Source organism: Pteropus medius, unplaced genomic scaffold (assembly GCF_902729225.1).
Source record: "Pteropus medius unplaced genomic scaffold, Ma_sr-lr_union100, whole genome shotgun sequence".
Classification (NCBI taxonomy): Eukaryota; Metazoa; Chordata; class Mammalia; order Chiroptera; family Pteropodidae; genus Pteropus; species Pteropus medius.
The window spans coordinates 17,406,995-17,423,180 of record NW_024349799.1 but is presented as its reverse complement, the minus strand read 5'-3'; the positions used below and the strand labels follow the sequence as shown (position 1 = coordinate 17,423,180).

General features: G+C 46.5%; 1 protein-coding gene across 6 annotated transcripts in view; it reads right to left on the bottom strand.

The window, feature by feature from the left end:
• The window catches only part of SPNS3 (SPNS lysolipid transporter 3, sphingosine-1-phosphate (putative)), a 42,047-nt gene that overhangs the window by 8,332 nt on the left and 17,529 nt on the right, over window positions 1-16,186 (bottom strand). For 2 of the 6 annotated variants that reach the window (XR_005658083.1, XM_039886432.1), the window contains exon 9: window positions 3,555-3,600. The exons of the other annotated variants lie outside the window; for them this stretch is intronic. Coding sequence is in view for 1 of the 2 variants with exons in the window: in XM_039886432.1 (XP_039742366.1) it covers window positions 3,555-3,600 (46 nt within the window). In the remaining variant the exon portion in view is untranslated. The remainder of the gene's footprint in view (window positions 1-3,554; window positions 3,601-16,186) is intronic. 6 annotated transcript variants of the gene reach the window in all.

The window sequence follows — 16,186 nt, the reverse complement described above, 5'->3', positions numbered from 1 at the left end:
CCAGGGACTACTCAGAGCTTACCCACTCCTTCTCTGTGTTCTCCTAAGGCTTGAGCACACTGATAAGGTGCCTACTGTGTGCCCCCTTCCCCCACCCTGCCCAGATGTCTGCTAGTGACTGGAGGCCACTGCAAGCCTGTCTCTCCCAGCTCCCTGAACCCCTGCCTCATGCCAAAGGATTAGGACAATCCTCATTCCACTTACTCAAGAAGAGTTTAATGAAGCAAGGAAAAAAAAAGTCTTATTTCTGCGAGCTTCCAAGAGCTTATGGCTGGAGTGGAATTAGTCATTCCTGGAGTCACGGGGCTGTGCCCTGGGCAGCCGAGGCCCTGACTCCCAAAGGCCCATAAGCACCCAGGGCAGAAGAACCAAAGGACCATTGCCTGCACACCTGCTGCGTGCCAACCATGTCCAATCTTGTCACCCATCTAACCTCTCAGCCACCTTATAAGGCAAATATTATTAAACCCATTTCACAGACGAGGATACTCAGGCCCAAGGTAATATATCAGGCCACTTTCTGGCAAACCTCCCACCACTGTGGCTGTCCCTTTGAAAGATGAGGAACAGGAGGCTGTGATGGGGAAGACTCTATAAAAATTTCAGCAGCCACAGTGCCCAGTGAGGCTGGCAGGAAGGAAGTCAGAGGAAAGCCCAGGACGAGGAGGGCCTCCAGGCGGAGGTGGCACTGACCAAAGCCTTGAAAGGTAAGTAGGATCAGGATGGGCTGAGAAAAGCCCCAAGGCCATGCCAGGCAGAGGATCCATGAGAGCAGAGGCAGGGAGGCTGAAATGCACCCACCATGCTGGTTGGGGCAGAAATATGGCCCAGTGCAATGGAGAAAGAGAAGAACCCACTGAAGAGAAAGAGCAGCTGTGTGTGTTCTCAGTCTAAGCAGTCCCTGGTTCTCTGCACCCAAACTGTGGAACCCTTGAGGGCAGGGTGGGTAGGCACCCACAGGGGTGGGAATCAGATCTGCTGGCAGGTCAGGTCTCAGGTGGGGCCCAGACAGTCCACAGACCCACATTCCAGCCTGACAGGATCTGTCACCCCAGCTTCTTGAAGCCACATGAAAGCCCGGGCCAGGCTCACACCCACCTTCCCCACACATTCCAGCCACCTCCAACTGGACTGCCAGGCCACTCCTCTCCTCACACCTCCAGCTTGTGGCTGTCTTTCACTCCAAATAGTGGGTAGCAGCCACTGGAAGCCATGCATTCTGCTGGTGCTGCAGCTTCCCATTCTGTCTCTCCCTGCTCCCCCACAGCCACAGGACATACTGAAATACACCTTTTCCTTCCTCCAGCTGGAGCAGGGTGGATCCTGACCCCAAAATAGAGCCGATCAGAGGGAGGCTGCAGCCACAATGGTGCCTTTCAGGCTGAACAAGCTGCCGAAGGATGCCAGATTTCCTAGGACACACCTGGAAACCAGCCTCCAGCCACAAATCCTCATCTCCACAAGGGAGGTGCCCGCTTTGAGCGGCAGAGGGCCTGGCTGGGGAGAGGCCACCTCTCAAACCAGTAATTACAGAGTCTCCTGAGGGGGCTGCTCAAGGAGGGGCTCTCCAACAAAGGGGTGTGACCTCCCAAGGAGGACAGGGCCGGCCCCACCCTTCCATGCTGGGCAACCCGAGGGAGGCCACCCTCCTCTGGGCCTTGGTTTCCCCAACCGTACAACAATGGGGGTGGCCCAAATGCTCTGCCAGGAATCTCCAGCACCAACAGCCTGTGCTTCTAAAGCTGTGACTCTCGCTTGGCACTACTCATGTTCCCCACAGTGTGTGTGCAAAGGAGTCTTAGAGTTCAGGGGCTTCCATGACCAATTCAGACTTGGTTCCTCAATTAAATAACTGAACAAACTAACTAAAAGATAAAGTCACCATGAAGAATTTATCTGACTGTTTCTAGCTACTCCTACACAGGTGACTCAGCGCCACAGTGCCAGGCACCTCCTGGACACCCTCTCTTGAACTGCTACAGGCATCTCTCACTGACCAGGTTCCCAAATTCATTCTCTCCTCCTGTCCTCCCATGTCACTGTTCTCATCCAGTGTAGCAAAGCCAGCCAGGACATAAGCCTCAGACTGGCCACCAGCAGGCTGCCGAAGCTGCTTCTCTGGGAAAGCTTGTTGTAGGCCATCACTCAGGCCAGAGGGGTAGTAAGGGGCTCTTACATTACTTGTTCACCCTCGTCGCCCTCCAGTCAGTGAATCCTGTCCATTCTGCATCCTAAATGTCCCTCCTATCTGCCCATTCCTCCTGTCTGCTGCTGGGCTGGTCCAGGCCACCCCTTCTCTCTCCTCCTTACCAGTTTCCCAGGCTCCACTATCCTCACACCCACTGTAGCCCTGGAGGGGATTTCCAAAAGGGAAATCTGACTCTGCCCTTATCCCCTTAGCGCCTATGCATGCTTCTCTGAACCCTGAGTTAGTCCCCCTGGGTGACAGGGCCTGGGAATCCTGCCTGGAGCCTGAGAAATGTGGAGTCCCTCGGCCCCTGGCCTTTTCCATTTCAGACTCAAGAGGATTTCCCCTTTAGGCTGGGGCAGTGATGATGAATGTCCCTGGCCTTAGTCCCCCCTGGCCACAGAGGAAGGCACACATACACACACCCACTCACACTGTAATACAGGCACACACTTACATATACACACAGTCACACAAGCATACATAGACACGTGCACATGCAAAACCTCACACATGTGTACACAAGCTTCAACACGTGCACACTCATACACATGCACACATACATGCACACTCGTAACATGGAACACACAGAAAACACACACCACATGTACATGCAAATACAAGTAACATAGATGACATTTTATTATTAAATTATTAATAATTTAATAATTTAATAATTTAATAAATGCCATGGGCTGCCTCAGAAGGACTGAGAAAGGCTCACCTGACCTTCCTTTGAGGGCCCCACCTCCCTGCCAAGACCTGGCAGCTGTCTCCTCTTGGATGGACAGCAGAGCCCACCCAGAAAGCCCACAATCTCTGCTGAATTCTTTAGGAGGACACCAGAGCTCTGCTTCTTCATTTCCTCACTCCCCACCTGCCTGCCTACCAGGCTGCCAGGCTGTTGCTGGCCCCTGAGAAACAGGTGGTGCTCTTGTGCCCTGAAGCCAGTCTTAATTAATTATTAATTAATAATTTAATATTAATTAATATTATTAATATTAAAAGTGTGGCAAAAGTGCCAGCCAAACAAGTGGTGGCTGTAAACACTGGTACACACTTACTGGGGTGAACTTGCTGAAAAACAGCCTAGCATGTATACCTGCAAGCTTGTGGTCTCATAATACGGACAGCAAGTTGTACACACACGATCACACAGGTACACACAGTTATGCATATATACAAACATGCTTATGCCCTCACACTCATGCACAAGGGCATGCGTACACTCATGCCTTCACACACATACATATTCACAGCTCTCCTCCAATACTCCTGCATGCACAGGAAGGCCTGGAGAGGGAGTAGGAGCCCTGACCAGAGAGAAAGCTCAGTCTCTATGGGGTGGTGGGGGTGGTGTCTTCACCTTGGTCCATCTCGGTCTTCCCATTGGGCAGTAACTGATCTCTGACCTGCAAAAAATGGATTCTAAGCCCCCCAGGAAGGAAAAAAGCAAATATCCCCCATGGGCCCATGGAGACTAGGGCAGAGCTAAGACTCAGTCCTCCCTTTTTACAGATCAGCTCCTCACTCTGTATGACTGAGCAGGTCAGGACACAGGCCCCAAGCAGACTGGCCGCCAGAAAGCTGCCAAGCTGGCTGGCACACTTTACCCCCAGGCCTGCCAACCTGTAATCGCAGAGACTGGCTTCAGGGCACAAGAGCACCACCTGTTTCTCAGGGGCCAGCAACAGCCTGGCAGCCTGGTAGGCAGGCAGGTGGGGAGTGAGGAAATGAAGAAGCAGAGCTCTGGTGTCCTCCTAAAGAATTCAGCAGAGATTGTGGGCTTTCTGGGTGGGCTCTGCTGTCCATCCAAGAGGAGACAGCTGCCAGGTCTTGGCAGGGAGGTGGGGCCCTCAAAGGAAGGTCAGGTGAGCCTTTCTCAGTCCTTCTGAGGCAGCCCATGGCAAGTCTGGCTACTTGAACTCAAGATGCGAAAGAAAAAGGGCTTATTCAAGAAGTCTCCCAAGGGCTAAGTTGTAGAAAAGCCCCTCCAGAGCTGGGGCACCTGCATAGCCAAGTTGCCTGCCAACCCTGCCCAACCCCCACCACCACCACAGGCTAGAGAGCAGAACTCACAGCCATCCCCAGAATCCTTTGCTGACCCTGACTACAGCTATAGTGGGCACAGATCCTGGCTGATCTTGGCAACCACCTCGCAAGGCTCCCCTGTGGGCATCAGGCTGGTAAGATATTGGTCCTTACCAAGGAGTCTTTAAAGATAAGAAGGGCAGCATCCCCTCCTGTCTGTAAAGGCCTTGGTGACAGCCAGGCTATCTCTGCTCTGTGTAGTGGTGGCCACATCTCTCCTTCGGCAAGTAGGGAACTCAGAGTCATGATTGAGTTTGGGCTAGAAGGGGCCTTAAAGACCATCTGGGGCAACTCTTATACAAAGATGGAGAATTGAAATTGCAACACAGACTTCCCTTCCCTCAAAAAGTAAAAAATATTAAGTCGAGGGAAAAAATTGTTTTTCACCAAAGAACAAAACAAAACCTAATGAGATATACATTAAATATTGGCAGCCAAGGAAAAAACAGACAATTCTGTAGTGGAGTAGAGAATATAGCCCTTCTCAGCTCCCCTCCCCAAAACTATTCTCCAAACCCCCGTACTGAAGGGAAATAAACTGAAGGGCTCTTAATTCCCACTCTTGATCAAGAACCAGTGGGAAAAGCTACTAGGGGAAAATGGGTAAAAGTGGAGAAAGTAAACAATGGTTCCACTTACTGACTCCACTCAAGGGCAGAGCACAGCCCCCATCCCAGAAGGGGAATATACCCAGTGATTAAGTAGAATGAACCCTGTGGTCGAGCATTTACCTAAATCGTGGAAGAGAGAACAGAGCCCAAGTGTTGAAACAAAGACTCCTCACTGCCTCACCTGAGCCCTGCAATTCCTTCATGCTACAGAAAACCTAATGCTCAAGTTTAGAACTGCAGCCCCTTTGGAGAAGAGAATAGTCACAGAGAAGGCTGGAAGAAAGTCAAAAACAAAGAGTCACCCACACTATACCAAAGCAAATTCAGTATCTGAGCAGAGTCGCCCATGCCCAGGCTAAGGGAAGGCATTCAGTAAACACACAAAGAACTAGAAGGAGAGGGAGGAGAGGGAGGTGGGAAATGGAAAGGGAGAGAAGGGAGGGGGAGGGAGAAAAAGGGAGGGAAGGAAGGTAAGGGAAAACAGAACAAAAGAAAACAAAAGAAAAGAAGGGAGAGAGGGAGGGAAGGAACGAAAGGGTAGGGAAGAGAAGGTAGGAAGGAAAGAAGGAAATAAAGAAGGGAGGAAAGGAAAGGGAGAGAGAAGGAGCAGAAGGAAATTCCTTATAATTGCTCTAAACTATATTGAATATTAATTCAACCAAGAAAGAGCTCAAAGATGAGACGAGCCGCCACAGCATGAGATACAAAGGGATATCACAGACTTAAGGAAATAAATGTGGCGGGGCGGGGGGCAGGGGTTGGCGCAAGACAACTAACAACATTATTACAGAACTAATAAATTATAAACAACTAGAAACAGAATAGGCATCAATAAACATAGACTTACTGATATAGAGAAAAGGCTTAATATAATCTCACTGGCTGATGATTTTTAAAAACACAAAGAGAAGGCAACTTTTAGAGAGAAGTAAATGATATGGAAGACAGAAAAAGATGATCCTGGCTGGGACTAAAGTACAGCAAGCGAGGCACATAAGGCACCAAATTTAAGGAGGTGCTCATTCTCAGGGTTACACAAGTGCAGGGTCGGTACTGGAGAGTGAGAGCCCCCTTAAACTGTGTACCCTCGAGGCCTCACTTGCCTCACCCTAGTCCCAGCCCTGAAGATGACTCAACCCAAATACAAAACTCAACAAATAAATAAACATAAGAAATATTCTAAGAGATAAAACGGGTAAAAAGGATACTCAGTAGTGATTCTGAAGATATGAAGAACACTGTTAGGAAGAGATTTTGATATGATATAAAATATTTAGCATTGAAACACAGGCTAGTTGTGGTAAGCATCTTCCAACATGGCTCCAGAGATCCCTGCCTCTTATATTCTCGCCCTGGCCTTGATTGCAGCCTTCAAGAGACCATGAAGCAGAGGACTCAGCTAAGCTATGCCCGGATTCCTAACCAAGAGAAACTGAGAGGTAATAAATGTGTGTTGTCTTAAATGGCTAAATGTTGGGGAGATTTGTCACACAGCAAGAGATAACTAATACACTAGCTAAGCTATTGAATTTCAAGAATGAATAATGAAATTTTCAGGTATCCAGATGGAAAGGTGAATCAACATTAAGGATTTTTTAAAAATCAAGCTAACTTTATTCTCCATAGCAATATTTAATGCCAAAAGACAACAGAGTAAATGTTTGCAAAGTAATGAGGGAAAGAAAATGTGAGCCAAGAACATTATGTCCTGTTACATGTTGTTTAAATAAAGAGTCAAAGAGAAGAAGATGATCTCAAATATAAATGAACCAAAGGAATGCAATCTTTCTAGCTTTTTGAGGGGTGGAGGTGGGGGAGAGGATGGATAAAAACTAGCCACAAAATCTATCCAGTTAGAAGTTGAAGCAAGATAAAAAACTCAGAAATGAAGGGTCTCTGTCAACTGATAATGAGCATTGAATCTATTTAAATCTGGGACTACTATCAAACAACTGTAAGGATTATGCTTAGAGAACAGATTGAATGTTACAAATCTAGAAGAAGTAAAACTAATAATATAACTAACAAAAATCAGGAGATTGGGAAGAGAAGAAGGGGGCAGTATAAAAATGCTGGTGTTCTCTTTCATAGTTGGGATTCATCCGTAATTCCAAAATCATAAAATTAATGTGAAATTGAATAATTCCTTTGATTTCACTTCGGTTTATTCAGGTAAATTCATATAAATTAATTAAACATATTGTATGATTCCATTTATATCAAATATCCAGAATAGGCAAATCTATAAAGATAGAAATTAGATTAGTGGTTACCTATGGCTGGGGTAGAGTCAGGTTGGAGAGAAATGGGGAGTGACTGGTAATGGATATGAAGTTTCTTTCTGAGGTGATGAAAATATTCTAAAAGTGATGTGGTGATGACTGCACAACTCTGTGAATGTACTAAAAACCACTGAATCGTACACTTTAACGGGTGAATTGTATGGTATGTAAATCACATCTCAATAAATCCATTTTAAAAATCACAGTACCATATGACCCCAGTTTAATAAAAATATTTCTAAAAACATAAATCTGTGTATATATACAGAGAGACACATTTAGAATGAGAGTCACCTAATAAAATAACAAAAATGGAAGCAAACAGGCCAAAATGTTAAGAGTAGTTAATTCTGGAGGACAAGAATATGGATAATTGCCATTTTCTTCCTTGTGCTTTTCTGCTTTTGCTTTTGTTTTATAAATTTCTCCCAAATAAAAATGCGAAGGTCATTTGACATAGTGTGGTTGATTGATTTGGCCCCAACTCTTTATTTCACTATGGTAACATGATGTATCCACAGCCTTGACATGTGGAGTGCCCTGAAGCTTGATCCTTGGTCCTCTTCTCGTCTCTATCCATGCTCACTCCCTTGATGATCTCATTCAGTCTCGTGGCTTTAAATAATTCACCTAGACCTCTCTCCTGAACTCCAGACTCATATATATCCAAGTGCCTCTTAACATTTCCAGTTGAATACTTTAAGAGGCATCTCAAATTTAACATCTAAAATTGAACTCCCAATCCCATTCCCTCCAAAAAGAGGAAAAAAAAAGTTTTTTTTAAACCCTGCACCTCCTTCGCTCTTCTCCATCTCAGTAAATGCCAATTCCATGCTTCCGGTTGCCCAGGCCAAAACCCCTGGAGTCATCCTGGATTCCTCTTTCTCTCTTATACTCCACACCCAACCCGTCAGGAAATCCTGTTGATTCTCCTTCCAAAGTATACCTCAAATCTGCCACTCCTCCACACTTCCTCCATAACTACTCTGGTCTCAGCCACAACCATCTCTTGCCTACATTATTAGAAGACCTAATTGGTTGCCCTGTTTCTGTCTTTGTCCTCTTTCATTCTATTATCAATGTAACAGCCAGAGAGACCCTGTTAAACCATGTAATAGATGTTACAGAATGACCCCTAATTAATCATGCTTCTTAATATTCACACCCTTGGATAGTCCCCTCCCATGGTGAAACTGGGCTTGCTTTACACCTTGCTTTGACCGATAAAATAAGATGGAAGTGATGCTGTGCTCTTCTAGGACTAGGCCTTAAGAGACTTTGCAGCTTCCACTTTTGCTTTCTTGAGATGCTGCCCTTGAGAGACTGCAACATAAGAAGCCTGTTTAGTCTAGTGGAGAGTGAGAGGCTAAGTGGAGGAGAACCAAAGGGCCCCAGGCAACAGCCAGACATGAGTAAGGCCAGGTTGAACGTTGCAGCCCAGCCAATCATCCAAGTGAGGGCAGCCACTTGAGTGAGCACAGGTGAAACCAGCAGAGGAACTATATGGTCAATCTATAGAATCACAAGAAATGGTAAATTATGGTTGTTTTAAGTCACTAAGTTTTGGGGTGATTTGTTACACAGTAACAGATAACTGATATAAACCATAAGTCTGATCATTTCATGTCTGGGCTAGACATCCTCTAATGGCTTCCCATTTCACTTAAACTCAAAGCCAAAGTCACTATATGTACAGGGTTTTACACAATCTGCATCCCCACTGCCATTACCTCTGACCTCATCTCTGCTCTTTCCTGGCTCACCCCATTCCAACCACATTTCCTCAACCACATCACCAGCCATGCTTTCCCCTTTCAGGGCCTTTGCACTTGCTGTGCCCTCTGCATGGAATGCTCTTCCCCATCCACCCACATACCTCCTCGGTCACTCCCTCACTTGCTTGAGGTTGCTACTGAAATGTCACTATCTCAGCGAGGCCTCTCTGACCACCTTGCGCTGCCCCTGTCTCTCTTCTTGTCCCCTTTCCCTGCTCTGTTATTCTCCACAGAGTTCATCCCCATCTAACATACCGTTTATTTACATTTATTTTACTACATACATATTCTTGCCTGTTTTGTTCAATGTTGTATCCTCAAAGCCTAGAGAAGAGCCTGGCACACAGGAGGTCCTTGGGAAATACTTGATAAGAGAATGAACATTGCTGCCCATCCAGCCACCTCACCATGGTCTTGGCTTTGCCCCTCGAGGCCTCTGCTCCCAGCCCATGATACCCAGCAGGGGTTTGAGGATGAAGACTCAACCCCCAGTTTTCTCACCTGTGAAACCAGAAGAGCAGCATGGAACTAGAGACTTGCCCAAGGAGAGGGTGGCCCACACTTGTGGGGGCTTCACGGCCACATTTTATGTGCCCAGACTCTCCTCCCCACAATGTCAGATGTCAACAAGACCCAGACCACAGTGGACGAGGAGCCCTTGGGGCATTACGACAGATTGTATTTACCCAAAATGTCCACTGCACTATTTCCACATGCTCTTCCAGATCACTGCTAGTCCCCATCAAAAGATTTAATCCATTTTCTCTCACCTCGAATCTGAGCAAAGAATTGTGGCTCAAGCAAAGAACAGAATTCCGTGAAAGTGATGCTGTGCCACTTTCAAGGGTCAGTCATAAAAGACAATATGGCTTCATCTGTCTCTCTCTCTCAGGATGCTAGTCCTTGAAACCCAGCCCAAAGTTGTGAGGAAACCCAGGCCACATGGAAAGGCCACAAGCAGGTGTCTCAGCCAACTGCCCCAGCAAAGTTCTCAGCCGACAGCTAGCATCAATCTCTGATAGCCCCCAGCCTTTGATGATCCAGGCCGACCCCCATTCTGCTTAGTTAACCCCAAGTGAAAAAGAGATAAGCTATCTCACCTCCCAACCTTGCCCAAACTGCAACTTCACGAGCAAAATAAATGTTTTAAACCACTAAGTTTCATTATATATCCATAGCAACTAAAACAAACACCAAAGTCCATTTAGCTCTTTAAGGAAACCAAGAGGCAAGTACTAGCACTCCCATTTTATAGCTGAGAAAATTAAGGCATAGCAGGGCCAAAATCCTGTCCTAGCTCACACAGCTAGTAAGTGAAAAAGCAGGAATGATGCCTGGTTCTTGCAGATGCCTGCCTCAGTGCAGGCTCACTCCCGTCCCCCAACTCCTGCTCCTCCATCTAGACCACAATGCCCACCAGGGGGAGCGTGCCAGGGTTGAGCCATGTCCCCCAGCCACCAGGCCAGCAACCGTGGAGCCCCTGCATTGGGCTCAGTCCATCCTCTGAGTACAAACCCTTTCTCCTCTGAAGGGCAGCCACTTTGGGAAGAAGGCCAAGGAAAAGGGTGTGAGCCAAGACCTGCTGTGTGTGTCTGGATCCCAATTAACAGCCGAGAAGCTCACTTCCCCTGCCAAGGGGACTGGAAGAAAGGAAGAAATGCAACCCTCTGTGCCTGCAGGTGGACCACAGGACATGGGCTCCCCCAGGGAAGGCCTCAGACCAGACTTTATATGCTCAGGAAACCTTACTGCCATGAAACGTACAACATGAGTTGGCCCCTACTTCAGGAACTTTGGGGGCAAACACATGATGCCACCAAAAAACCCTCCTTCTCACACAATGCAACTACAGTCACAAAAGCAGTGGAAGTAAAGCTACACTCAGTTGCAGACACACATGTGCACACCCATTCCATACAATTATCCATATTCCCTGATACGCATGTATGTGTTTGCTCATGTACATACATGTATACAAAACAGCACACATGGACACACTTGTACATACTGTGTACGTATAGAATGAATATACATGTACATGAAATATACATAAAGCATGACAAATACAGGTATACAGAAATATGTGTACACACATAAGCACACTTATCTCCACTCATATTCACAGACCTGAATATATTCACACTTGAATGCATGCACACACTACCACACATACCCGCATGGGCCCTTCCCAAGAAGATCTTGGGACCCATTATTTTTCCCAAGACTCACAGAGGTAGTGCAGGAAGAACTTTGGTTCCTGGAATCTGAGAAGGAGAAGGGATAAGTGAAGGGATGGAAGAAGCTCAAGGGACTCTTCCTATTTTGAAGCTCATCATAAGCCAATTCCTCAGGCCCTTTAGACTCCCTTTCTGATGTTGACCCTTCTAGGTCCCCCAAACTTCATGACATCCTTCATGATGGACTGCAGCCAGTTCCCACCCACTGAAGTTTTAGGGGTGATGTCACATCCCTTGGACTCCAGACTCCTCTATTCGACTCTCCACTACACCATCACTTGGATGTTGACTTCACATCACAAACTCAAAATGTGCAAAACCAAGCCTGTTGATCTTCCAAAAAAAAAAGCCACTGCTCCTGCCCATTTTCCTATCTCAGCCAATGGTATTTCCCTCCTTCCAGTTGCTCAGGCCAATATCTTAGAACTCACCTTTGATTCTTATTTCTCACACACCACACTGAATCCATTAGGAAATTCTGATAGTTCTATCTTCAAAATATATCTTTAATCCAACTACTCCTTACCACCTCTACTGCTACCACTCTGAACCACGCCTCATAGTTTCTTACCTGGATTATGGCAGTATCTAATTCTTCTCTCTGCTTCTGCCCTTGCCCCCCAAGTCTATTCTCAACAGAGAAACCAGAATGATTCTATTAAACATGAGCCAGTAATAGAAAAACAATAGAGAAAATCAATAAAACCAAATGTTGGCAGCAAAACTGATAAATGTTTAGTTAAGCTGGCTAAGAAAAAAGGAGTGAAAACTCAAATTTCTAAAATTAAGAACAAAGGAGGGAACATTATTACCAATCCCACAGAAATTAAAAGGAATATGAGGAGATACTATGAACAAGTGTATGACAACAAGTTAGATAACCTAAATGAAATGCACTAATTCCTAGAGACCAAAATCATCAAAACTGACTTAAAAAGAAATAAAAAGTCTAAATTAATCTATAACAAGTAAATCTTGAGTCAGTGGTCAAAAAACTTCTCACAAACAAAATCTAGAACCAGACGGCTTCACTAATGGATTCTAATAAACATCTAAAGATGGATTAACACAGTCCTTTATAAACTCTTCCAAAAAAAATAGAAGAGGAAGAAACACTTGTCAACTCACTCTGTGAGGCCACTACCCTAATACCAAAATTAGACAAAGACACCACAAGAAAACTACAGACCAATATTTCTTATGAATATAGATGTAAAAATCCTCCACAAAATACTAGCAAGCCAAATTCAGCAACACATAAAAGTGATTATACCACTGTCTCTCAGTGTCCGTGGAGAATAGGTTTCAGGACCCCTAACAGATACCAAAATCTGAGGTATCCTCAAGACTCTTTTATATAATGGCACAGCATTTGCATATAACATAGGTACATCCTCCTATATACTTTAAGTCATCTCCAGATCACTTATAATACCTAATAGAATGGAAATGCTATGTAGATAGTTGTTATACTGTATTGTTTAGGGAACAGTGATCCAAAAAAAGTCCATACACGTTCAGTATAGATGCAACCATTGTAGGCCTAACTGTACAGTACATATCAGCAACAATGTAACTTTTTTTTTTTTCAAATATTTTCTATCCACGATTGGCTGAATTCATAGATATGGAACCCATGGATACAAAGGGCCAACTACACACCATGGCCAAGAGAGGATTCACCCTGGGAATGCAAAGTTTGTTAAACACAAATATCGATCAATATAATATACCACCTTAATAGAATAAAGAACAAACTGTAAGATCATCTCAATAGATGCAGAAGACATAAGCCAGATCTCCCACTCCTGAGCACAAAAACCTGTCTCACTCTCAGTAAAAGCCAATTTCACCTGCACCCCACAAGGCCCTACATGACCTGGCCCCTACCACCTCTTTATCTTCATCTCTCTCTCTCCTTTCCCTCTCTCCACACAAACCACAGTGTCCTTGCTAGTCTTCAAACCCACCAGGTACACTCCTGCCTCAGGGTCTTTACAGTTGCTATTCCTTCCACCTAGAAAATTCTTCCCCTAAACAGCCATATAATTCACTCCTTCACCTCCTAGCGGTCTTTTCTCAACAACCACCTTCTTGGTGAGGCCTCTCTGGTTACACTATATAAAATCGCAGCCCTCTCCCTGCAATCCCACACAATCCCTATCTCCTTTCTCCACTCTAAGAATTTATTATCATTTGAACTATTGTGTTTTACTCGTTTCTCACCTGTTGTCTGTCTCCCCCAACTAGAATGTAAACTCCCTAAAGACAGAAGTATTTTAGTCTATTTTATCCATTGCTATATCCACAGCATTTTAACTAGCATGCCACTTTCAATAAATATTTGTCAAATAAATAAATGAATGCAAATATCTGGTCATTCAACCATTCACTCAGCAAGCAGTGATCACCCCCACCCAACCCCAAGTTCCTGACACTGTGCTTCTGGCTGGAGTACTAAGGAAGGTTGGAATCAGCCTAGGCCCTGCTGGGAGAGGGGTCAGAGGATAAGTAACTATAACCCAAGGAAGACAATGCTGAGGAGTATCAAGGATGAAGAGAAAGGGTCAGGCCTAGCAATCAGGGAAGGCTCCATGGAGAGATGGAGCTCAAACCAGCCCTCGATGGCCCAAAATGATTTGGGCATATGGAGAAGGGGTGGGAGTGGAGGGAACAGAGGGAGGGCCCAGATGTGAGAAGCATGGGGCATGTCCTGGGAATTAGAAAGGGACCTGTGTGGCAGGACTGCATGGGGATAAGGCTACTAAGGTTATCAGGGCAGTTCATGAGAGGCTTGGAATGCCAGGATGAGGAGTTCAACTTAGTTCTAGAGGTGCCAGGGAGCTTTTCAAGGCTTTGGAACAGGGAAGGTCCGTGGTATCACTCGAGCAGTGTGGGAAGAACAGATTGTGATGGGTGAGCAAGAAGGCAAGGAGACCAGGAAGGTGGCTCCCAGAACGGCCCTGGAGAGAGACGGCAAGGCCTGAGCCAGGAAAGGACAGAGGGGACTGAAAGAAGAGAGAAGGTTTGAAGGTATTAAGGGTTTTACGATGATGTTGCAGGGAGGGAGAGGTAAGGAACCGGAGCCTGAATCTCAAGTCAGAACATCCAGGTGGACCTCAGAGGCACAGAGAGACCCATGCAGGCAGGTGTCTGGTCAGGAGGTCCAGAAGGAACCACACCACTTCTGGAAGGCTGGAGTTCTGGCTGCGGGGGCTCAGCATTGCTGGGCACCATGCCAGGGCTATATACAAACCACAGGAAGGAGGAGCTTCCCAGCACTAAAAAAACCAATGCATCCTGGCCCTGCTCACCTAGCTGCCCCTCACCTCTCATCTCCGGGGTAAGCCTAGAGAAGAGTTTCTCCAGCTGGCTTTGCCAGCCAAGACACAATGTCATTTCTAGATGAACCATCCAGCTCTGGAAATATGCCAAGCTGTAGGAGGGGGGACAGCTGTGTCCCCAAACATAGCCAAGGAGCCACCTCCCAGAGCCAACCAAGACAGTGGCAGAAGCAGAGCTGGCAGGGGGTTCACCAGCCCAGCCAATGCAGGGACAGGCCTTTGATGGGGCCTCCATCTGCCTGGGGCCTCAGCCTGTCTGCAAGGTCAGGCCTAGTCAGCCCCCACCAGCTGGAGCTGATGGTGCCAATCATAATTCTGCTACCTCAGCCAATAAGCATTAAGGCATTTATTGGCACCTAATGTATATAGGCTGTTTCTCTCCCACAGAGGTGGCAAGGATCAGTGCATCATGAAGGACACGGACTTTATAGTCCACAGGGCTGAGTTTGAGTTTTGTTTGTCCCGCTATTTGTGTCACTATCTCTGGACCTCAGTTTTCCAATCTATCAAGTAGGCATGAGAAAAACTCTTCCCCATGAGGGCATCATAAAGGCGGAATAAAAGCAGGTAAAGTCTGCTCTCCAGGAACTTCAGCAGAAGCTCAACCAACATTGAGGACTTGCACTTAAGAGAGGTTGCAGACATACCCTCGAGGCTTAGAGAAAGAAATGAAACTGTTTTGTGTGGCCTCCAGCTTATGTAGAAGGCTGGAGACTCAGGCTGGGGAGGGTTTTTTTAGAGTGAAAAAGCTGAATGAGGGGCCTCTGGTGACCCACCCACAGATAGGGCAGTGCCTGCTAGGAGGGAGACTGACCTTTCTCCTTGGCAAAGCACCAATGAAATGCTGACCATCCTGCACCAGGGCCACCCAAGGGGCACCTACAAAGGGCACCCTAAGGCCATCTTGGAGGATATCACCTAGTATTCAGAAAGCATGGACCCTTGGGCCCAAGGAGAGGCTGAGGGCAGGAGTGCCAGACGGAGCAGCCTACAGTGTCAGGGTGAGGAGAGAGGGCAGGATTCAGGGTAGTTATGCTTCCTGAGTTCATCCTAGGGGTTAAACAGACACTAGAGAGGAGACAGGCTTGAGGGTCATGAGAGGGGAGCCCCACAGGGGGTCTGTCTGGGGCCACAGGGTCTAGCAGGAAGGTATAGAAGGACGACATCTGAAGAGGAGCAGAGAGGAAGATGTGAGAGGACAGAAATGCCAATGTCATCTGCCTCAAAGAACAAAGCAATGTAAAAGCCAAGGCCAGGGGCCCAAAAAACTCACAAAAGTGTCCTCAGGAGAGGAGTCAGCCAGCATCTGGGCATCTGCCACATGGAGGGCACTGATAGTCAGCAAAAACAACAGCGGACACAGGTGATACTTGGCCCATTTTTCCGGTCATTCTTCCTGGCCCACCCAACCCTAGAGGGGTCAGGATCTCCAGGGAGGGGCAATGCTGGGGACCGAGATGGAACAAGGAAGACAGAACTAACTAAAGCTCCCCCTCTCTCCAATGCAATTTTACAGGCCTGGATAGAAGCTTTACTAGGAAATAGTTCCAAAGTTTTGATTTCAATGGGACCAGCTGTATAGTTCATGAATGTGACTGGAAAAGCTATGGGATCTGGTCACAGATGGGAGACCCGCCCAAACCGATAGAACAATAAAG